At 36.5% G+C, this 25,744-nt stretch overlaps 1 protein-coding gene across 2 annotated transcripts in view; it reads left to right on the forward strand.

Annotated features, from left to right (window-relative positions):
- The window catches only part of Marf1 (meiosis regulator and mRNA stability factor 1-like protein), a 90,871-nt gene extending 70,916 nt beyond the window's left edge, over positions 1-19,955 (forward strand). Inside the window, exons 22-25 of one of the 2 annotated variants that reach the window (XM_071694769.1) lie at positions 1,357-1,461; positions 3,580-3,720; positions 8,326-8,457; positions 13,128-19,955. In XM_071694769.1, coding sequence (XP_071550870.1) covers positions 1,357-1,461; positions 3,580-3,720; positions 8,326-8,457; positions 13,128-13,283 — 534 coding nt within the window. In that variant the 3' untranslated portion in view covers positions 13,284-19,955. The remainder of the gene's footprint in view (positions 1-1,356; positions 1,462-3,579; positions 3,721-8,325; positions 8,458-13,127) is intronic. The other variant, XM_071694770.1, reaches the window with a different exon arrangement.
- The last annotated feature ends 5,789 nt before the right edge of the window (positions 19,956-25,744 follow it).

Genomic DNA, 25,744 nt, shown 5'->3' on the forward strand with positions numbered 1-25,744 from the left:
CACTTAACTTGGACAGCTCATTCTTCATAAGTGTAGGCTGTCCTGCAGTTAAAACTATGTACTAGCCCTGCCTTTCAGCAAAATGATAAGAGCAATAGATAGACACAGTAGGTAGGAACATTTAGGCAGGATCATTTGGTAGTAGTAGTAGGTAGGAATCCCATTAGGCAGGAGCATTAGGTAGAAAAAGTTGGTAGGAAAATTAGGAATGAGCCTATGCAAACACTGTGCTCAAGTTGCCTCATGCCAGTGGCCTGTAAAGGGTGAGGTACTAAAGGCTAAGAAGCTGCAATGGTGTTAGCTATCTTTGGAGACAATATTGCTGTGGCCACTCTTTTGAGGGAGTTTGGGAGGGAACAGGCATCAGAGATGATAGATTGTATCTACTTTTTGCTAGATTTACTTGACATAGTTTACCAAATAAAACAATAATGGGGAATTGATGATATAAAGATATTTGATGATCTGTGAGTGGTCTGTACCAGGGCCTTTGAAGCAGCCAGGTTGTGGTTAGGAGGGCTGTGGTTTTCAGTGCATTGCACATAACAGAGAAAGGATGTGAGAGGTTTAAGCCTTTCTTAGTCTGTTTCTGGCTATCTCACTAACATGGGAAATGACGAACAAGTAAGAAAAAACAAAATGTCTCGGTGATGGCTGGATGTTAAAATCATAACTATGGAGGTATTTGATTTATAAGAAAGAAAAGAAGGTAGACCAAATTTAAGTTGAAATGATAGTGAATAAGAATTTGAGTGCTTGGGGCTTGAACATGCAGAAAGATGAAGGGCATTCGCCAGATAGCGAGTTGAATTGATGTGGCATTCTTGGGGTGATGTGCCGTTGGTGGACTGAACCAGGGCATGTAAAGCATTTGGAGAAAACCACAGAAAGATACATAAGGCCTGGTTGTGGAAAGACAGTGTTGTTTTGCTGTATTTCCTGTTAAGGGTGAGGCACTAAAGGCTTAAGAAGTGGCAGTGGAGTTCTTTAGTTAGTGAGACTCTGTTGCTGAGATCACCCCTTTGAGGGAGTTTGAGTTGGAACAGGCATCAGAGATAGCTGTATTATGCATCACACCTTGAGAGTGGATGTTAGTAGATGAGGCATGCTCTTCATCTGTTCCAGCTGCCATTCCACAGATTTAGGAATGGGGAAACAAATATGAAAGAAAGCAATGTGGTGTACATATTGTTTGAATTTCTCTCAGGTAATAGTTGAACATGGGATGGGAGTTACTTCCCTTTCAGCTGTAGTGTTATTGAGCTACCGTATACTGTTACCCTTTTTTTTTTTTCATAGTTACTTATCCAAGTCGTACATGGCTGTTGTTGACAAAGATATTCTTTTACATAACAGGTATATCCAAGTTCCCCTACCCCAACTGGAGGTTCGGTGATGTGGGGTCAGATGTGGTCACCACAATACCCTCTCGTGCCACCTTTATCACCAGCTCAGTACATGGTAAGTTCTTAAAGTGTGGATTTATCAGATGTATAGCCTGAAATTTGCAGTTATGATAGAATTATATAATGTGAATTAACATAACTAAGAAAGCATTTTATTTTTGTGATAAAGGTATTGGTAATATTGATAGGTCCTCTAACATTGAGCTAGATGCTGAACAATTTGAAAAAGAGCTGATTTATGATCAAACATTTTTCAGTTATGAATTGTTCGATAGAAAATAAAACTAGTGTTCCATATGATATATTTTGAGGCATGTTTCAAGCTGAAAATACGATAGAAAATAAAACTAGTGTTCCATATGATATATTTTGAGGCATGTTTCAAGTTGAAAACTTGGTGAACTTTGCAGATCATGATATCTATATAGTTTTTCCTGTGCTCATGTCTTGCTGAATGCTTTGGTTAAGAATTGGAGTGAGAATGCATACTTTTAAAGAAGGAAATACAGAAATTGTTCGTCTTTAACATTTTTAGAATTTTTTCATATGTGATCACCCTTCCCCATGTTAGTGAGGTAGCGCTAGGAACAGACGAAGAAAGGCTACACCCATTACCATTCTCTACACAGCACTTGTAATACACCAAAATAACAGCTCCAGGCCCTGTAGACCTTTCCATGTTTTTCCTTGGAAGCTTCATATGCCTGGTTCAGTCCATTAACAGCATGTCAACCCCAGTATGCCAAATCATTCCAGTTTACTGAATCCTGTACATTCCTTTCACCCTCCTGCATGTAAAGGCGCTGATTGCTCTTTTTCTTTTCTCTCCATCTTTCTATCACCAATTTGGTCTCCTCATTCTCCTTGTTCCCTCCACTTCTGACAAACAAATCCTCTTTATTTGTCCTGACCATTTCACCTTATCCTCTTCAGCTCTCTCAACCACACTTTTTGTTATCACACTTCTCTCATACCCTTTCATTTCTTACTCGATCAACTCGGTTGCTTCATTTTGCCATATGTTAAGTCTTTAATGAATTTAAGTAGCATGCAGAACTATGCACCATACATTGAGAAGATACATCCAGGAATATAAAGATTGATAAGGCAGGAGCTTTAGCTAGCAGTAGTCATTAGGAATATTAAGTAGGAGCCTCTGGTAACACTAGGCAAGTGCCAGTAGCCTCTTAAGGGCGAGACACTAAAGGCTAAGAATCATCTCTGGAGTTCACTATTTATGGAGACTCTATTGCCTTGCCCATCCTCTGAGGGAGTTCTGGTTGGGAACAGGTGACAGAGATATAGATAGACACACAGGAACTTTCTAGTTTTGTGAATTTACTGCAGAATTATTAGATTTTTAACTTTACATTTGGATGCATTTGCATAGTTTCACTTCGTGCATCTGGATTTCCTATTGGAAATAATGGCTTCTTGCACAGTTTAACACTGCCTGTTGAGCTTTTAGCTGAGTATTGAAGATTTTTTCTTAAGATATTTTGCCCTTGCAAAAATTGGTAAGTGCCCAGCATCTAGTAGTTTTGCCAGTATTAGTAAGTGCCCAGCATCTAGTAGTTTTGCCATTAATACGGAGAAACTGCTTTAAAGTAAAACTGTATGTACTGTGATATGATGATTTTTAATGTTTGTTATACACAGCACAGCATACTGTAATGAATGTGAAAAATTGTCTTGAAATATTAGGATACCAATTAACAAGTACTCTCTGCTGGAAGCATACTTTCTCTTGTTTGGGTATCTTTTACAGATTTTCATTGTTTAAAGCTTGAGGAATGCTTATTTGAAGCTTGAAAACATAGTGCTTTTCATCATGCAGGTCTGCCTAGGGAAATCATGGTGCTTTTTATCTTGTAGGTCTGCCTAACATAAGCTATTTCTCAGATGTCAGTGCTCCCTTAAAGTTATCCCATATTTTTCTAGGATGAAGTAGCAGGCTGGAACATTAACACAGTTGATAATGAACAGATGGGCACATTTTCTGCATTAGCATGTGCATTTATTACATCAGTCTTGAATGCAAGATAAGGCATAAATGATGTTCATTTGATGTTTTTTTTTCATCACATTGGGGCAGGGGTGACTGGAAAACTTAACAATAACAATGTTTTCATGTAATTTTATAAAGCAATGAGTTCCTGTTTCTGTTATCTAGGTGCCAACAGTTCCAGTGAGTTGGGGAAGTGTACCAGCCTCCCCCATTGGTCCTGTAAGCTCCACCAGCCCCCCTGCCCCACTCCTAAGCACCATAGCACATCCAGTCTCCATACATACACTTGATGAATTCTCCATGCAGGTACAGTCTACAAAATTCCCTTTAGAATTCCATAAAGTATATATGAGGTTGTAATTTCATATACTGTATTTTTGTGGTAATTAATCATAGGACAGTCCAGTAGAGCTATACTCTGCTTTTTTTTAGTGTGTGTTTTTCAACGTTTGACCCATTTTGGTGAAGAGTGTCGCTATAGTGTACTAGGTCATTGCAACATGTTCCATCAATTAGATATTTTACTCCTCACGTGTAGGTAGTAGTTGGTAGGCAGTCAGTGACTAGGTCGGTATATTACCGGTACTACCCGCCTGGATATTAGGAGGATTAGTTACAACTGCTTAGTGAGCCAGCCCTTCATTGATAGTCAAAGTTGTACTCCACTGACCTAGATAGATGGTTTTTCTTTCAGCCTCACCCACATGTAGACTACCTGCATTCTGTCTACAAACAGACAATCTCTCTCGTCATATGTAACACTTGTCAGCACAACTCGCACAGCTCATTTTTTGTAACTAGATTTTCTTGAGGTGAGCACTGTGCTATCCCTGCCATTTGGCACAATGGTTGTAACAGTAGATAGTAGAATTAGGTTGAAACATTTATATTGGAGCATTAGGTAGAAGTGGTAGGTAGGAGCATTAGGTAGTAGTAGTAGAAGCATTAGGTAGTAGTAGTAGGTAAGAGCATTAGGTAGAAGTAGTGCAAACACTGCACTAGAGTTGCCATCTGCCAGTGACATGTTAAGGGTGAAGCACTAAAGGCAAAGGAGCAGCACTGGTTTTCAGTAGTTATGGAGGGACTATTACGGTGATAAGGTAGATAGACATGAACAATTGAGAAGTGTAATTTTTGATTACAGATTTTGTTTGATCCACTCGCTACATTAAATCCTTGTTTAGTACAGGTTTTTACGATGCTGATTCATATTCACATTGAAATAAACGAGACCGTCATTTCTCAAACTATGATGAAAATTGGTTTTTTGCATGTTTTACTTTGGCTTGCTGTCCTCACTGAGAGAGATATCTGTCAGAAACCTTTCTGTATTACACATTTCTGGGAAAATATTGCTTTAAGCAAATTTACACTTTTTCACTCCATCTTTCCACCTCCAATTTGGTCTCCCACTTCTCCTTGTTCCCTCCACCTCCGACACATATATCCTCTTGGTCAATCTTTCCTCACTCATTCTCTCCATGTGCCCAAACCATTTCAAAACACCCTCTTCTGCTCTCTCAACCACACTCTTTTTATTTCCACACATCTCTCTTACCCTTACATTACTTACTCGATCAAACCACCTCACACCACACATTGTCCTCAAACATCTCATTTCCAGCACATCCACCCTCCTGCGCACAACTCTGTCCATAGCCCACGCCTCGCAACCATACAACATTATTGGAACCACTATTCCTTCAAACATACCCATTTTTGCTTTCTGAGATAATGTTCTTGACTTCCACACATTCTTCAAGGCTCCCAGGATTTTCGCCCCCTCCCCCACCCTATGATTCACTTCCGCTTCCATGGTTCCATCCGCTGACAGATCCACTCCCAGATATCTAAAACACTTTACTTCCTCCAGTTTTTCTCCATTCAAACTTACCTCCCAATTGACTTGACCCTCAACCCTACTGTACCTAATAACCTTGCTCTTATTCACATTTACTCTTAACTTTCTTCTCTCACACGCTTTACCAAACTCAGTCACCAGTTTCTGCAGTTTCTCACATGAATCAGCCACCAGTGCTGTATCATCAGCAAACAACAACTGACTCACTTCCCAAGCTTGCTCATCCACAACAGACTTCATACTTGCCCCCCCCCCCCTTTTTTTTCCCCTCCAAAAAAGGAACAGAGGGGGCCAGGTGAGGATATTCCAAAAAAGGCCCAGTCCTCTGTTCTTAATGCTACCTCGCTAACGCGGGAAATGGCGAATAGTTTAAAAGAAAAAGAAAATAGAATATATAAATATAAAAAGATATATATATATATAGTGCCTGGCAGTGAAGTAGATGTGAGGAGGCTGTGGAATAACCATCAAGGATTAACATGAAATGAATCCATGAAAAATGTGCATTTACCACCAGTTAGTACTTTGTTTCCATATCCTCTATACATTCCTTGAAACAACCAGGAGCTGAATCAGCAAGATCCAGAAGGTATTTAGGGTCCATCTTTGCCCTCATTTGATGAATGGCAACTTCTAGCTTAGTTAGTGACTAATTATACCAGGTATATAATTTCTATCCCTGGGGATAGGGGATTAAGAATACTTCCCACGTATTCCCTGCGTGTCGTAGAAGGCGACTAAAAGGGGAGGGAGCGGGGGGCTAGAAATCCTCCCCTATCGTTTTTTTTTTTTTTTTTTTTTCCGAAAGAAGGAACAGAGAATTGGGCCAGGTGAGGGTATTCCCTCAAAGGCCCAGTCCTCTGTTCTTAACGCTACCTCGCTAATGCGGGAAATGGCGAATAGTTTGAAAAAAAAAATATATATATATATAATTTCATTTTCACAAGTGCTCACAAGTTTTTAGTTGGATTTAAATCTGGCAAAATCTCAGGCTAGTTGCTGAAAACCTCCACTGCACTGGAGATGGAACACATTTATTTGAAAAAGCTTGAAGGTTAAAAACACATTTCATGGAGACATGATGATTCGTTTTTAAATGTAGTACAGTTTTGGCTTTTCACAAGCCTTTTTCAATTGGAATAACATAAGAAATGGAGGGAACCAGGTTATGTATGTACATCTGAGATAGTCCTCTGCTATGATCTTGCCTGTTGCTTGACATTTTGCCTTGCCTAGTGATTTAAGTAACACCATCCACTTTTTATAAGCCTGTGTATGTGAGTGAATGCGGCCTATCTTCATCTGTTCCTATCCTTAACCAGGCCTTCAGACCTGCTTCACATGCCCTGGTTCAGTCCATTTGCAGTATGTTGACCATTGTATAACACATCACTCCAGTTCAGTATTTCCCATGCACACACACACAAAACAGTCATGTTGGTGTAACAGACAGGTTAAACTTCCTTATTGCACAGTTTGCTTTTTTTTTTTATATAGTTTCTAAAGCCTGGAAAATTTTAGTCTGTGGCTATGTTAAGGTCTTAAGACCTGTGGGGTTTTTTTGTACCTATACATCACATTTCTTATTGTTAGTAAATTTACAACATTTAGATTCTTCTGAGGCCTTCTCATTCATCTTTTCCAGTATTGCCTTTGCATTCGTTTAGTCATTGGTGGCTAGTATGTGTGCCTTGTACCAGTGAAGGATGTTATGAACCCCTTTACATTTACATATATGATGTATGTACATATGTTAGCCTAGTGACCTGGATTGAATTAAAATCCATTACAAGAAGTTTGATAAGCAACATTTTGAGAGCAAGTTTATACTGCTGTTTAAGAAGTAGCAACTACCCACTTTAACACCATAACTCTTAGATTAGGTTTCTTTTCCAACCTTATCTTTTTATTTTTTATTTTTCTTTCTTTACACTGTTTCAGAGGTGTTCATTTAACAAAGAATCACTTGTGTGTATCAACTACTTTCACTCAAATAAGTGTATATCAGCTACTTTCACTCAAATAATGTTCAAAACTCTTTAGAGTTTCACCACAATGAACTGAAAAGAGTGGAAGTAAAGCATGAAAGTCGATAAGTTGCCAGTGCCTATGCTTTATCATGACCTTGCACCAAAAAATTTATCACTGATTATAATGCTTTACATTGTACCATAAAGCTTCTCGAAATTGATTTGATTTTTTCTTAACAAAATCTTAAAAGCTCTAGAATTACCATCCACACCAGACAAAATTTTTTCAGTCAGGCAGGCAACCCTGCCTTTCAATTTTCCTAAGTAACCTTCTGCTTCATCTTGATAAATTTTTAAGGTTTCTTACTAGAAAACACAAAAATGTACTGTCATTGGTATGGCTGAAGGAAGACTGACTGTGGGGACAAATTATTGCACACTGCTTCCTTGGCCACCTTCCAGGCTTGGCTTATGGTCTTGAAATAGAGGTGCAAAACTCTATACCCAAGTTTACATCTAGAAGTGTTGTTTAACTTGCATAAATATGTCTGAAGTAGATAAGGGGCTAAACTATGATTGCCAGAACATAGGAGGGGACATAGGGATTCACTTAGAAATTGCTGAAATGTCACACAAGATAAAAGGATGTTTTGTATAAGGAAAATAATAAAAAAATTGAGATTGTGTTCTGTTAATATTGATATCTTGTAGACATAAGACATACAGCAGTGTGTTATGTACATGAAATCTGTGTTCTTTTTTGCCAATTTCAACCCTGTTCTGAGTGAGAAATTTCTTTCATTCCCCTTTCTCAAACACTAAATTCTCAGTGCAAAATAGAAAGAAGTTCAAATATCTTATGGTAGTTAAGACAGAAGTACTATATCTGAAAAGGAATCTTTCTCTATAGAAATGAAATTTGGTTTCTGGAATGTGTAAAAGATTGAACTTATTTTGTAGACACTTGTATATGTCCCGGGCCTCATTCTCCATGAGGTAAAAAGGACATTTGGTACTACTATCTCTAAATCTTGTTTAACACAGGAAAGATAAATGCAGTGTATTGTACCTCTTTTCCAGGGAAGTAAAGGAATTGAAGAGTATACTACACCTCCAAGTGCCAGTGAATTACCATCCCCAGAGTTGTTTACTCAGATCGCCCCCACAGAATTGCCACCTACCAATGCTTCTGCATGTGTTGATGCACATAAGGTATTATATACCCATTTTTTGAACAGATATAATGATTTAAAACACTGTCAAGTGACTACTTCCCACTATGTATTCAAACTGAAATATCAGGTTTTGATCATATGTTAAAAATAGTGAAATGCTGATCATGTATCAAGAATCATATATCAAGAATAGTAAAATGTCGGAAACTAACTTCAGGTAATGGACAGCAAGACCCTTGAAAGGAAAGCGAAAACTTGACGGTGATTATCTCATTAAATAAACCGGTGACACTAATTAATCATTGAATTTCCCACAAGTCAATATGCTTCATTTTACTTCCTCAGCAGTTGACACAAACTTCCTGTAACCAGTTTGGCTTGTCTTTTGGCATGATGTATATCCTTATGCCTCAGATAGCAGCAGAACAGTGATACACAATTGTTGATCAAGCATAGGAAGTGCTAGATTTTTTAAAATCTTTATACATATAGGATTTTCTGTTTTAGTGATGTAGCATCAGAACAAAGGAACAGTGGCCTCATTTGTACATATCCAATCTCTAGCTGTCATGTAATATACCTAAACCACAGATTGTCTTCCACACAGATTGTCTTCCACAACCATGCTTGTTGGACTATTGTTTAGTTTACCTTGCTTACTTCATATGCCATACTTCAACACATGAACAGAACATTCCTCTCATGAAGCAATCGCCATTTTTCTGTTTGTTGCATGACTCCTCCTTCCTGAATGTTCAGGCTCTGATACCTTGAAGCATGGTTTACTTCATTTTATCTCCTCTAACAAGAGATGATCACACATTCCACCTGCCACTTTGTATGGTCATTAGTTTGCTCATGATGCATGTTGACCTCGACCCAAATTGCGGACGTGCTTAATCATGCACCTTTTTAGACTATACTCTGGTATTTTGTTTCCATTCATCTTTCAACACAACTCTACAGAGTTTCCCTATTTTCATCAACACCAGGCACCCTTTGCCCCAAAATATACTTTCAGCTGCCAAGACTCTTCTTTTACACTCAGATTCCTTGGCACTGACATTTGATTTTTTTCACTAGAACTGTCAGTCTTTCCCCATCTCCTCCCAGAATGCATTCTTTTCTTTGTTTTAGCTGCAAGTTAACAGGCCACTTGTCACATAACTTTAAAAGTCAAATACCAGCATTTTTTTTCTGCACCAAATATACCTTCTACACATCAGGAAAGAGATATTTAGAAAGCATGAATCTGTTTGAGCATGTCTTTATAGTTAATTGAGATGTACTGTAATTTTCTTTTATATAGACATTTTTCAGTTATAATGTAATTTACATATTGTGTAAACATAGTTTATTACAAATTTTAGTAGTATGATTGGGTAATGAAAGTCGCTAGTTACTAAGACACAGCAGTTTAGTATGATTGGGTAATGAAAGTTGCTAGTTGTGAAGACAGCAGTTTGTCACAGTATGACTATTTCTCTGAGTAACAGTTTGTCACAGCTTTACTATTTCATCTGACCAAGATGGAGGGAGGCACATCATGACAAGTGCTAAGTTTGTTTTAGCATACATTGCCTTTATCAACACACTGCTATATCTCCTAATTTTGTCTGCAAAATAGATTTAATGAAGCTCAATTGCAGATATTTGAAAGCTAGTTTCCCATTCTTCAATATATTTATGCTTCTAACAAAATCCCTGCTGCAAAGGTCAAGCGTGAGCTTTCAGATAAACTCGTGTAGGACATTTTCTCTCCTATACTTTTCGTTCTTCCCTTCTTGGTCTATCAAAACTAGAATTTGTCATGTGTTTGAGTTAAAATGAATTTCTATGATTAAATATTCTAAACTGTATTAAGAGTGCTGAATAGCCTTAGATGCTCCAGTGCTTGGCGTATAAGCCCAAATTTTATAATCCAATTATTCTAACGAAATCTTCTAGTTTAGGTTTGCTTTATGAGCACAAAGTACTAAAGACAGCCTACTGAGATAGCTAGATTTGGATTAGATATAGGCTGCCACCACATCTGTCATTTACCACATCTATAATACAAATTATGGTCTAATATGTTGTTCTTTATCACAGAGTGAGCTACTGTATTTTCTATTTGATTGGCTATATGTTATACATGACAACTTGAGTGTATAGCAAATGAGTTGATTTTTTTTACCAGTTCCTGGCACTACCTTATTCATGATGGGAAATGGCAGACATTCATGAAAAAGAGACTATTCATAACTGCTAATGAAAATTTGTGCAGAAGTTTTTGTTAATTTTTTAGGCATAATCTTTTTACATTTCCCCTTGTTACCATATGGGTCACTAGTCAGGTGTACCAAGATATGTCTGCACACTTCTCTCTCTATTTGTCATTACTATTTATAGTTATTTGCCTCCTCTCCTTTTCACTTTCTATCACAATTCTCTAGAACTATAATGAATATAATAGTAATATCAAAACGTTGAAAAATGAGCAAGCTTCATCCGCAGATTACTGCTGGTAGGTCAGTGGTGGAAAATGTTATATCAAGATAAAACTTAGATCATGTAGATATACAAAAATAAAACGGGCATTCTTTATCTTCAAAATGCATTTGAGCATGCTGTTGAATTTCAATATAGTATGATGCTCTTCGGATCAGGAATTGGGCACAAAGTATGTCGGAAATATATTGACAGCATTCTGTTTCCTTTTGCCTCTGGTCTGTGTGCATTTGTAGCCCAAACCAAAGTGATTCATTATTTTCTGAAAGGTAATATGTGGCATGTACTGGTTTTTATGAGCTGACTATGGGATATGAAGGAATGTATTTTGCCATTGGATGGGATATGAATCTAATTTTGTTATACTTGATTGCCATTTCCTGCGTCAGCAAGGTAGCGCCAGGAAACAGATGAAGGGATGACCTATCCACTCGTTTATGCGTGTATATACATAAACGCCCATACATGCACATAAACATTTATTTACATAGTAACATATACATATGCATACGCACATATACATATATATATATACTTGTACATATTCACACTTGCTTGCCTTCTTCCATTCTGGGCATTACCCCACCCCACAGGAAATAGCATCACTACCCCCTATTTCAGCAAGGTAGCACTAGGAAAACCAGACAAAAAAGGCCATGTTCGTTCACACTGTCTTTGTCATGTGTAATGTACCAAAACCACAGCTCCCTATCCACATCCAGGCCCCATATACCTTTCTATGGTTTTTCCCAGACATTTTATATGCTCTGGTTCAGTCCATTGACAGCACAGCAACCTTGGTATACCACAATATGCCAATTCACTCTATTCCTGCATGCCTCTCACCCTCCTGTATGTTCAGGCCCTGATCACTCAAAATCTTTTTCACTCCATCCTTCCACCTCCAATTTGGTCTTCCACTTCTTGTTTGTCCCTTCACCTCTGACATGTATATCCTCTTTGTTGGTATTTCCTCACTCATTCTCTTCATATGTCCAAACCATTTCAACACACCCTCTTCAGCCTTCTCAACCACACACTTTTTATTTCCTCATATCTCTCATACCCTTTCATTACTTACTTGATTATGCCACTTCACACTACATGCTGTCCTCAAACATTTAATTTCCAACATATCCACCCTCGGTACAATCCTATCTATAGCCCACGCCTCGCAATCATATAATATTGTTAGAACTACTATTCCTTCAAACATACCCATATATCTGTATAAATATAAATTTTGCTGTGATATCATAAAGTGCATGCTGAATAATAAATACCTTAGAATATCTTGCTTTATATATTGAAAATAGTGTTTTTTTTTTTCCATATAATATGTAATTAAATTAAGATTGTCATAACCCAAGCTTTTACTCTTATTCTTATCACTCATAACTCTGGACACTACTGTGCAAACCGTTGTTATGTTTGGGCTTGATGTATTATTTTTAATTTTCAGGTGAGAATTATTGGTAAAGAGTAGTAAAATTGGTTCGAGAGTTACTGTTTATTGTGTGGAAAACATCCATCTCCTACATATAAAAAGGAGGGTGTTTTTTGTGCTTTTAGGTAGTGCCCAGTATTTGGGAACACAGTTTTTGCATGTAATAAAGATTACTAGTAACGTGTTTATAAATGCATGTACATACTACTGTGCTTTGATGATCCCAGACTAACACAGTGATTAACAGAAATCTTGTTTAAAAAATTTGATACATGATTTACAAAAAAAAAATCAACACTCGCCAGAACACCGCACTAAGGACCAACGATTACATCTCCCAGTAACCTTCATTGAATTTTTGGCTCACTTTCTACCACATACATATGCTTAGTAGCAAATGTTGACCATGAAAAAGAGGAACTTTTAGACATAGGTTCGTAGCAGAATAGTGAAATTGCATATTGTGATCCTGCACAAAGAGAGGGGTGGATGTGTTATTCTTTCCTCACATAATGTAAACTTGTCACTTTTATGCCCAAATTGGCTAAGGTTAATGGTGCTATTGAGTGTAAACTGTGTTTTTGGGAATGGTAACTCTTCACACCAAGAAATTTTCTGCCTCATAAAATTTCCATGAAGTTTGTCTATACTTATAAGATCCTGATTGCATAGAGAACTCTCAAAGTTTGAAAAGGAGATTAAAAGAAAAATTTTGATCAATACTTCATCATTGTTGATTAACTGCATTGAGGTGCATCTCATTCTTTAAGGGAGTGCTTTCTACTTGTGGGGAGGATGAAGCTGATGATACATGGTCTAGTTGCAATAGTGATTCTGGTAAAGTTGATGTTGCCAACACCTCTACTCCAACTGCCCCTAAACTTCGAACCAAAAGACGGATAGCTGCTCAGTTTACGGCAAGCTAAGAAAGATTATTTAGTTCATTACACACCTAGTAGTTAAGTATTTTTGATATTTTGTATGTGCTTGTAGTGAAAAGTATTGAAAATTATTTGCAAGTTATTAGGATTGAGAAGTACAATATTGTTGATATTTTGATACTTTAATAGTATGTTGTTTAGTGTTGCAGGTCCGTCCATCACTTAATAATAGTTTTATCATTACAGAAGAGTATCTCTTGAAATCATGAACTGGTTCTTGGTATTATATATAGACAGATTTCCAGTATGTTCTAGATTTATCTACATATAAAGATTACATTATATTTGCATAAGAATATAGCCTCTGTCTGTAGGAAGTTGAAAGTTTGTTTTTACATTTACTCTTCTGACTTAAATTGTATTGGAATTTACTGTTTCATTCAACTGAAGAATTAAAGGGATGTTTAGATTCGATTGCTGTTGTGGTTGACATTAAATTCTTTCAGTATATATTGTTGATGCTTTTAGTTTTAACAAGATTTTATATTTAGATCAAGATTTGTTTGTCACTGTTTAAATATCAATTGCATATAGATAACACTAATTTTGGTTATCATGACTTGGATAAAAATAATGCATTCATGCATCATACGAGTATTCCTGACACCAATTGATTAATGGCGAAGATTGCGAAGATCACTATAAGGGTACGGTTAAGAGGAAGAGTCTCATGGAGAAGCGGATGTATTCCATAAGTAATTGAGGTACAAGTTTCCAGTATTAACTTCTGATTCTGGTGATTTCATTACATGTTTTACTAGTGAGTTTGAGAACTGCAGCCCGATAGATTTTATTTGTGTTCATTATATTTCATTGATTTTGCCATGAAATGTCCTTCATACTTATTTGTTACTGTTGAGTTGTAGTAACCTTTTATTTCCTCTTCAGCAAGTAAAGTTCTTAACTGAACTTTCAAATCATATTGAAGTAATGGCTACCATGTATTTACTCTTATTTTAATTTTCATCTTGGACTATGTATGTTGACAGTTCGTCCAAGGTGGTTACATTGGACATTAGTGTGCCTAATGATGATAATTGTAAGGTTGATGATAATTAGTTGAAGAATAATGTCCACCAGCATGCAACAAGCTCCAAACACTGCACATAAACAAAATGACAACCATTACCCCATTGCACATGAATTTTGTTGTAGCCATTCTTGGTTATCGTGCTATCCTTTGCTCAGATATTTTCCAAATTAAAGATAAGTAGTTAAGGTCTCTGGTTCAGATTGTTATGTCCTGTGCAGTTTAGGAAAATATGGTGTAGAAAATGCATGATTTTTTGCTTTTTATATATGGTGCTGTGTAACCTATCCCCCATTGCTCAGAATTGTGTAAAAAAGTAAGTTCATGCCTAAATTTACATTTCAGAACAGTGTCATCTCTACACAAGGATTAGGGCTGTCTCCAAGTAATAAGATGTATGCCTTTTTTTTTCCTAACAGGATTTTGGTAAAGTGTGTGCACTTCAGTATTCAGTAGGGTAACAGAAGGATGCAAGGTGTGTAAAACATGAAAAATAAGTGAATAAATGTTTCTATAACTATACAGTAATCAGACATGTAAGCTAATCTAAGTGTTTTTGAAACTGTTGTTGAAGTGTTTGCGCAGCAACTGTGATCATAGAGTAAATGTAGCATATAGAGAAGCCTATATCTTGGTTGCATGGTAGTTGGCATGGCATGAATTAATCCTTTGTATTCGATAAACTACATGTTTGAGTGCTCTCTTCAGGTTTCTTTTGATGAAATGCATTAGAAATTTTTATGGGACTTGGGTGACACCAATGCATTCTATCCTGAGGTTTTTATTTTTGGCACAATTAATTTTCATAATAATGACTTGGACCTGTCACAGGGACTTTTCCTTTCTTTTGCTTTGATTACTGTTAATGATATTAGCTGGACAGATTACTATTTTCCTTCATCCTTTTTCAGATTTTCTACACCATATTTATCCTTTCCCCCTTATGTATGTAATGCTGAATTTTATACCAAGATAATTCTACACCTTAGGCGATAAACACTGTGTTAGGGAGTTTAGATATATTCAGATACTTGGGTTTTGATATAAACTACGTACATTGAACTAAAGAGGATTCATTACTCCTTAGCTAGAGAATCTTTAACTGACATTGAAGCCATGTTTTGTTTTAAGCACATAAAGTTGCCGACTGTGCATTGTTATTAACCACCACTGTAGATGTGGATGGTTAATTTGACACATTGGAGTTCATTTCCAATCCATAATCCAGGTCACCTACATGAACTGTGTTCCATGTTGGATGAAATGGTTTTGTAGTTACTTTGTAATATTGTTATTCTGTATTTTTGTAAAGTATGTGGTAACTCTTATGAATTATTTATTCTAATTAGTTTTGGAACCATTTGGTCAGTTTATTTGTATATTTGATTACTTGGCTAGTTTGGAATTTGTCAAAATCTGAAATAATAATCTTGTAAGACATGCTGTTTATTTTGCTGTATATTTTATGGTGGTTAAAGTAGACTGCTCTAACAGTAAAAGGGGGAAAGCTATTGTAACTCAGTTGATTACTTGATTGGTTATTTGATTGCACCACAAATGAATCTTTGAATCGAGCGTGGTTGTAATATTTTCTCATTTAATGGTGGTGCAACATAAAGTTCCATACTGTCTAGGTTTATCCCTTTGTCAAATAGCTCTAGTTAGATGTACCCTAGATATAGAAGGCCTGATTGTGAAGTTGGGGCTAACGTTCATGTTTTTTACTGTTGATTTGGCTGGAAATATATATGTCTTATTTATCTTCAAAGGGAAGAGATGAATTAGTGTTGAGAATTATTGACCAGTTATTGATTTGCAACTATGTTCATCTTGCCATGAATTCTAGTGATGGCAGTTCACCGTATATTAAGTGCCAGTTGGTATGAAAAAAGTTCTGATGTACAATTGTGGGTTGTGATTGCTTTTTATACATGTAAAGGGAGTACATGTATGGAACTTTAGTTTTTGATGTCAGTATATAGATAATGGCTTGCAAATTATTGCAGAACAGTTGGAAATTTCAGTGTGGTTCTAGTTATCTCGATTCAGTTTTGGCAAAAGCAACATTTGGTGACTTACATAGACTCCATTCTCAGCTGATGTAAAACAAAACTTCTTGTTTATTGATTGCCATATAATCACATTCAGCAAGTTGATTTTTAGAAGATTTCCTGGTGAGGTTTGCTTTAAAGCCAATTGGGATGATGTAATGGGTCTACCAGTCTTTTAAGGAATTCTATCAGCTTTGTCAGTACTTTTTAAACCCATCCTGTGGGTTCAGCAATAATTTGTAAAATCTGGAAAGATATTATATTTGATTTTGTAAAATGTTGACTGGTGGTGATTATGATATGATGATGAAAGAGAACTTGTGTACATATACTTTGTGTCCTGTTAACAGGGTGACTTATAGTATTATGATACCTTCACTAAATTAGGAATTCTCCACATAGTATGAAATAGTTTCTTTTATAGGAAAACAAATGCAATAATTATTGGAGTGGATGAACTTGTGTATCATCTTAATGAGCTTTAGCTGGAAGATTTATTTATGTAACTTCAGGATGCTCATTGAAATTTGAAATGTTGATTCATGCGTATTAGTTAAAAAGAGGCACTGCATATTTTGAAGAAAAAATTGTGGGAAATGTGCCTCAAATCTTCTGTTTATCTTTCTCTCTTTTTCATAGACAAGCTGTGCCATTTGTACGCCTTACTGAAATGCTTCGTATTTCTTACAGAGGATTCGTCTAAATTTTTTTCTTTTGAAGGTTAATGCTTAATTTTGATAATGCTTAACTGGCGTAACTTGGATAAATTTTGAATGAATAAAACCTGAATAGGACTGTTTGTACAGTTATTTGTGCAGTCACGTCACATAGTCATTAATACGGTGGCCTTTGTCACCAGTAATGTATTTCGAGGTTTAACTTGAAATTTTTTAAGTCATTTTTATCATTAAAATATTGACGAAGAAATTGGAAGCATTTTCAGTATTAGTCCCATTGTTGAACAGAAGTGGTTTTATGCATACATTTGCTTTTGTCTTGTATTGGCAAGTGTATCAGACATTATTATTAGATTTATTTCTGTGTAGGTGAATTGATGGTCATGCCTCTTCATTGTATTAACTGTTAGATCGGGAAAAGCTAGCGTAAGTGTCCATGAAATTATTATTAGAATAAGCAGAAATAAGTAAGTTTTGGAGATGAAAGAATATGATTACAAGTCTCTAATGTTTTTAGATGAGTATTGACAGTTTTTGTGTTTTTGAACAGAATAATAAACGAACATGTTCTGTGTCACTTATGCTACTAGCATGGGCATAGAGACTGGTTTTTAATGCTTCAGACAGGTCCTTTCAAAAGCAAAATTAGATTAACAATCCTTTTTATAAAGGAAATGAAGGAACAGTGTTGAGGATTATCAAGAAATGTTATATATATAAAAAATGTGCGAGATTACTTGACCCTCAAAATTTCTCTCTATAGTATGTTACAGTTTAACAAATGGCTTCATTAACTTTAAAATATGTAAGCGATATATTGCTATAAGAACTGATGAGCTGTGTCCAGGGACCTGTCTCTATATGATGATTATCACCATTCCAGGTATCGTATGGTTATCAGAAAAATTATTTTGAATCGTATAATTTCCAGGAGTTTTATTAATCTAAAGTCTGATGCAAAATATTCACACTTGAATTGTGCAATAATTAGTTCTTATTAGGTGACATAATGAATCTTTGGTAATGTTTCATGTACTGTTATTGGAGAAAAGTAAAAGTTCTTTTGGAGAACTCTTCAGTAAAACTAATTTTGTGCATTTTTTCTGGTAATGAAAAAGTTTGGTAGTTTAAGTAATTTTATATTATGCTGGTTCTAATGTTGTCACATTTTCACCTTTGAGGTATTTTTTAATGTTTTTGTGACTAGTTGTACCTTGTCACGATTATTTTCCAAGTCTTGCCTCTTTGTTTATCTAGAAATTTATGGAATTGAGCGATCTGGTAATATATTGACCAGTACTGCTTGTTGTTTTGGAATTCTTAAGTGTCGCTTTTCACTATCTTGCAAATTTTACTTGCTTATTTTTCAGGAAATATATGTAATCGAGATCAGTCTGATAATGTATCAACCAGTTTTATTACTGATTTTGTTCTTGTTATAGTTTCATCATTTTTCAAAATATTGAAAAAAAAATGGAGGCAAGTTAAAATTGATGGTTAATATGATTGCCACATTTCAACAGCCAATTGATAAGTATAAAATAAATGAATTTGGTATGGCTTGGAATGCAAAGGGAATGAATTGTGGAGGGGTAGGATGGGTGAAATGTAATACTTGAAGGTGGTTTGGGCATGTGAAAAGAATGCAAGATTAGGAGTTTACACAGAGAGTGTATGATAGTACAATTAAAGGGGTTGGTGTGAGACCACCTGTGACATAGGCAAATAGGGTGTAGGAATACTGGAGGGAGAAAAATAGTGGAAGAATGTGCGGAATGGTGTATGCTGGGGAGGCATGTATGGACAGGGATGAGTGGAGACTCTTTTGCTGTGGCCACCCCTTGATGGGAATTCCCATAGGGAATGGGCATCAGAGATACGGTTTATACTTTATACCTTTAATTTATACTTTCTTATGGAGAGGCCTTTGGGATGGGAATCTATGAAGTGTTTCAGCCATAGTCTGAGACATTCCATAGCATTCAAGAAGGAAGCAGGTTGTCATCTCGTGTGAACAGTTTCCAGAGACAGATTTTATGGTGGAATAGCCATGTTTATGTAGTTTGCTAACAGATTGGATTGTACCTCCCACATGCGCTTGTGTTTTGGGATTCATGGATGTTGACTCGGTATTGAGACTGGTCTGCCAGTAATGCTGTAGATATACATGGGTTATTGGCTTTTGTCTTGCAAGTGCTTCAATTTTGGAATTTGTATGTTGATTTTTAATAATGATATTGCTCATATTCATTGTAGCCACAGATAGAGGCAAATATTGTATCAACTCGCGTAGTCACAGGATAGAAACAAACCTATCTTACCAACCTCCCTCATGTCCCTTCTCTGTCTAACATTACTCCTAACTTTTTCAATAGATGTAGCTTCTTTGACTAGCCGAATTGAACTGTGGTGTAAGCCTGTGAACTATACTGTTTAAAGCAAGGTTTAGTTAGTTGAAAGTTTAAGGTAGATGACTCAAAAATCAAATACTATTCCAGTATGACATCCAGAGCTTCCAGTGGCATATAGCCAGGATTATATTATATAGTTTTACTGAATATTACTAAAGCCAGATTACTTTTTTATTTATTTCGTACAACCTGACAGGTTAAATCCCAAATTAGTTGTCAGTCTCATAAGTTAATTTGATTTTTCTTGCAAATATGACTGTTTTAGCTTTGTTGTTGTTTCATTATTTGAATTACTATACATTGTAAAATAAAATTGTTTTGAGTAATATGATTTAATTTAAATGGCTTTGTCAACATTTAAGTTGTCATTGTCAGCCATGAGGTTCAATGTTTTGTCAAGTTATTGTCAAAGTGTTGGTTGTGGGGTTCTCAGTGCTACACTGAAACATTCCTTGTTGTGGAAATTGAAATAAATGTTTGATAATAAATGTAGTTTTACTTTATTATAGTATGACATTAGTTTTGTTTAATATTTTCAGTATCATGAATGAATTGCAATATACTACAAATGGTATGAAATCCCTAGAAAGTAGTGACTGGTGGATGACCCTGAATTGTGTGGCAACTCGGTTGGATTTTTTTTTTTTTTTTCTAATAGCTTTTCCCACTTTGGTGAGATGAGCATAAGGAATAAAGAATATTAATGGCCTCATTACCATGTGTCCACTTTGGCTATCATATATGATCTACCAAAACCAGCACGTACCACACATATCCAAGTCCCACAGACTATTCCTTGGTTTATCTTGACTGCTTCATATACTTGGTTCAGCCTTCAGACAGTTCATAACTTCTATGAAAAATTGATTTAGTTCATTCTGTTCCATGCATGTCTTGCCCTTGTAGATATTCACTCATTGGTACCCTAAGACCTTCACATAATCTTTTCATCTCCCACATAGTCTTCCTTTGCCTCTTGCTTACTTCATTTCTGACTTGGATCCTTTTAGTCAAGTCTTTTTTGTTCGTTGTCTTGTACATGAATCATTTCTGCACACCCCAGTCAACTGCCTCTGTCAGACTGCACTCACATTCTTGAACATCCCACCTCACAGCACTTCCTACATATATACCCTCTCCCTTTCTTTTGAATTTAGGGCCCAAGACTACCTATCAATACAACTTTTTGGAATACAATTTCAAACAAAAGCAGAGTCCGTTAACACACACAAATATATATTTTCACACTTGATTGCCTTTTCCCTTGTTGGTGCAAGGTATCACCAGTAACATGAAAAAATGCCACATCCACTCATAAACATTCTCTATCTGTTGTGTAATGCACCAAAGCCACAGCTTCATATTAACAACCAGATGCTTCACATGCCCTGGTTCAGTCCATTGACAGCAGTTTGACCCCATGTATACCACATCATTCCAGTTCACTGTATCCCATGCATGTGTTTTACCCTTGAGCATGTTCAAACACTAGTTGCTCTTTTAACCCCATCTTTCTATTTCCAATTTGGTATTTTCCTACTCCTTGCATCCTCCACTTCAAAGACGTATATCCTCTTTAACCTTTCTTCACTCGTTCTCTATATGTCTAAACCATTTAGGCACACCCTCATCAGCTCTCTCAACCATACTCATTTTATTACCACACCTTTCTCTTTCCATTTCAATACTTAAACTATCTCGCACCACATATTTTCCTTGAACATTTCATTTCCAAAACCTACCTTCCTCCTCACACAGTCTTATCTATAGCCAATGCCACGCATCCTTATAAGAATGGGACTGCTGTACTTTAAAACACCCATTTTTGTCCTTGCTGATAACAGTCTCCACACATTCTTCAGGGCTCCTAGAACCTTCACCATGATGACATCACATACCCCTGCCACAGAACGACCTCCATTTGAAACCATTCACTTTGTGTGTATATTTTTTTTTTTATTTTGCTTTGTCGCTGTCTCCCGCGTTTGCGAGGTAGCGCAAGGAAACAGACGAAAGAATGGCCCAACCCATCCACATACACATGTATATACATACATGGCCACACATATATATATATTTATTATACTTTGTCACTGTCTCCCGCATTAGCGAGGTAGCGCAAGGAAACAGACGAAAGAATGGCCCAACCAAATACACATGTATATACATACATGGCCACACACGCAAATATACATACCTATACATCTCAACGTATACATATATATACACACACAGACATATACATATATACACATGTACATAATTCATACTGTCTGCCCTTATTCATTCCCATCGCCACCTCGCCACACATGAAATAACAACCCCCTTCCCCCTTATGTTTGCGAGGTCGCGCTAGGAAAAGACAACAAAGGTCACATTCGTTCACACTCAGTCTCTAGCTGTCATGTAATAATGCACCAAAACCACAGCTCCCTTTCCACATCCAGGCCCCACAGAACTTTCCATGGTTTACCCGAGACGCTTCACATGCCCTGGTTCAATCCATTGACTGCACGTCGACCCTGGTATACCACATCGTTCTAATTCACTCTATTCCTTACACGCCTTTCACCCTCCTGCATGTTCAGGCCCCGATCACTCAAAATCTTTTTCACTCCATCTTTCCACCTCCAATTTGGTCCCCCACTTCTCCTCGTTCCCTCCAGATCTGACACATATATCTTCTTTGTCAATCTTTCCTCACTCATTCTCTCCATGTGACCAAACCATTTCAAAACACCCTCTTCTGCTCTCTCAACCACATTCTTTCTACCACTACACATCTCTCTTACCCTTTCATTACTTACTCGGTCAAACCACCTCACACCACATATTGCCCTCAAACATCTCATTTCCAGCACATCCACCCTCCTCTGCACAACTCTATCCATAGCCCACACCTCATAACCATATATTATTGTTGGAACCACTATTCCTTCAAACATACCCATTTTTGCTTTCCAAGATAACGTTCTCGACTTCAACACATTTTTCAATGCTCCCAGAACTTTTGCCCCCTCCCCCACCCTATGATTCACTTCCACTTCCATGGTTCCATCCGCTGCCAAATCCACTCCCAGATATGTAAAACACTTCACTTCCTCCAGTTTTTCTCCATTCAAACTTACCTCCCAATTGACTTGTCCCTCAACCCTACTGTACCTAATAACCTTGCTTTTAATCACATTTACTCTCAGCTTTTTTCTTTCACACACTTTACCAAACTCAGTCACCAGCTTCAGCAGTTTCTCACCCAAATCAGCCACCAGCACTGTATTATTAGCATTAGCGAACAACAACTGACTTGCTTCCCAAGCTCTCTTATCCTCAACAGACTGCATACTCGCCCCTCTTTCCAAAACTCTTGCATGCACCTCCCTAACAACCCCATCCATAAACAAATTAAACAACCATGGAGACATCACGCACCCCTGCTGCAAACCGACATTCACCGAGAACCAGTCACTTTCCTCTCATCTTACTTGTACACATGCCTTACATCCTCGATAAAAGCTTTTCACTGTTTCTAGCAACTTGCCTCCCACGTCATATATTAATACCTTCCACAAGAGCATCTCTTTCAACTCTTTATCATATGCCTTCTCCAGATCCATAAATACTACATACAAATCCATCTGTTTTTCTAAGTATTTCAAACATTCTTCAAAGCAAACACCTGATCCACACAACCTCTACCACTTCTGAAACCACACTGCTCTTCCCCAATCTGATGCTCTTTACATGCCTTTACCCTCTCAATCAATACCCTTCCATATGATTTCCCAGGAATACTCGACAAATTTATAAATTTATATATATATTTTTTTTCCATACTATTCGCCATCTCCCGGGTTAGTGAGGTAGTGTTAAGAACAGAGGACTGGGCCTTTGATGGAAATCCTCACTTAGCCCCCTTCTCTGTTCCTTCTTTTGGAAAATTAAAAATGAGAGGAGGATTTCCAGCCTCCAGCTCCCTCCCCTTTTAGTTGCCTTCTACGACACGCAGGGAATACTTGGGAAGTATTCTTTCTCCCCTATCCCCAGGGATAATATATATAATATATATATATATATATATATATATATATATATATATATATATATATAAATATATATATATATAGGGGAGAAAGAATACTTCCCAAGTATTCCCTGCGTGTCATAGAAGGCGACTAAAAGGGAAGGGAGCGGGGGCCTGGAAATCCTCCCTTCTTTTTTTTTTTAATTTTCCAAAAGAAGGAACAGAGAAGGGGGCCAGGTGAGGATGTTCCCTCAAAGGCCCAGTCCTCTGTTCTTAACACTACCTCGCTGTCGCGGGAAATGGCGAATAGTATGAAAAAAAAATATATATATATATATATATATATATATATATATATATATATATATATATATATATATATATATATATATATTTTATTTATTTTGCTTTGTTGCTGTCTCCCGCGTTAGCGAGGTAGTGCAAGGAAACAGACGAAAGAATGGCCCAGCCCACCCACATACACACGTATATACATACATGTCCATTTACGCAAATATACATACCTATACATCTGAACGTATACATATATATATACACACACACACATATATACTCATGTACATTATTCATACTGTCTGCCTTTTTTTATTCCCACTGCCACCCCGCCACACATGAAATAACCACCCCCTCCCCCCTCATATGTATTGAATGCAAGGGACGGTAGATGTGTATGAAGAAAAAATTATATGTACAAAACCACAAGGAAAATTAAACATGTTAAATTCCCAAGTGCACTTTCATACAATGATCGTATTGTTGGGGGCGATAAAAGAATGAGGTAGAAGACGTAGAAAGCTCAGTTTATGTACAAGGAAAAGAAGTAGCTAAGATGCCATTGGTAAACTAGCATTACTGGATGACGGTGGTCAGGTCTGTCATAGAGTTTTTGTGGACAGGAAAGGGAACCGTTAACAAATTTTGCCTTTAACAAGGCTAATATTGTTACAATTCTTTGTGTATTGAGAGAAGATTCGATATTTTTCGTGATAAAGGAGTTAATAACTGAGTTACGTGTTAATCCAGTCAGTACAATGGTAACAATTTTTAACAAATTATTTGATTCTTGTCCTGTTCTTAATAATATATTTTGCTTAAGTCTGACATAAAGATCCTTACCACTCTGCCCAATATAAAACATAGTTTTTAAAAGGGATTCTGTAAACAAAGTCTTACGAATTTTCTTAAGACATTCTTGATAGTACTACATCTACATTAAAGGATTTAAGTTACCTGGGCAGTCATGTAAAATTATCACTAAAAGGGAGAACTAAAAGATTCTTGGTATCAAGGGAAGGTTTGGGTTTAACTATAAAATGATCTTTGCCAGCTAAAGGGATGTATTGATGAGAGATCTTGGATACTTGGAAACAATAGAATATATCTTATCAAAGTCAGTAAATTCTGGACTGCATGTATGTAATGCCCTAAGAAACACTGACTGGCATAGTGATAGTTTGACTGTCATGTTGAGCTGAATAATGACGAATACAAGAAACTTTGGTGGGTTTTCTGTATATGGTAAACTTAAACATGTTTCTGTACATTTGGATCCTGCAACTGAAAAACAGTAATGTACAAATGTTTTTCACTAGGTTAAGTTGATAGAATTTACTAAAGTAAGAGAAATTTTGTAAATTTTTGCTTGTTGGCCAAACACAAAAGATTATCATGAACATACTGAAACCAAATACCCTTAGTGGGTAAGAAATCCCTTTGTAATCTTGTTTCAAAGAATTCTGTTTAAAGATTACTTAATACTGGTGAAAGAGGGTTACCTGTTGCCATACCAAATTTGAGCATGATATTCTCCATTAAATTGAAATAGTCTTTTGTACACAGTTTTATCAATTCAATAAACACAAATTTGAAATGGATAAATCAAGATTACTGAGACATCAACCAAATAATATAAGAGGTTATCAACTGGAACTTTTGTGAACAAGGATGAAGCATCAGAATGTATCAGTTTGAAATCAAAATCAACAAGGATATCATTAGGCATGTTAAAATCCACATTGTTCGTGATAGAATTTATCTCGCTAATTAATGGGCTTAATAAACTAAACATTTTGATCATTAATGTGACTGAGTCCTCTGAACTCTCATATATGAGAATAGATATAACATGGATGAAGGCAAGCAAGTATGAATGTGTACATGTATGAGCATATATATATATATATATATATATATATATATATATATATTATCCCTGGGGATAGGGGATTAAGAATA

This window comes from Panulirus ornatus, chromosome 57 (assembly GCF_036320965.1).
Source record: "Panulirus ornatus isolate Po-2019 chromosome 57, ASM3632096v1, whole genome shotgun sequence".
Lineage (NCBI taxonomy): Eukaryota > Metazoa > Arthropoda > Malacostraca > Decapoda > Palinuridae > Panulirus > Panulirus ornatus.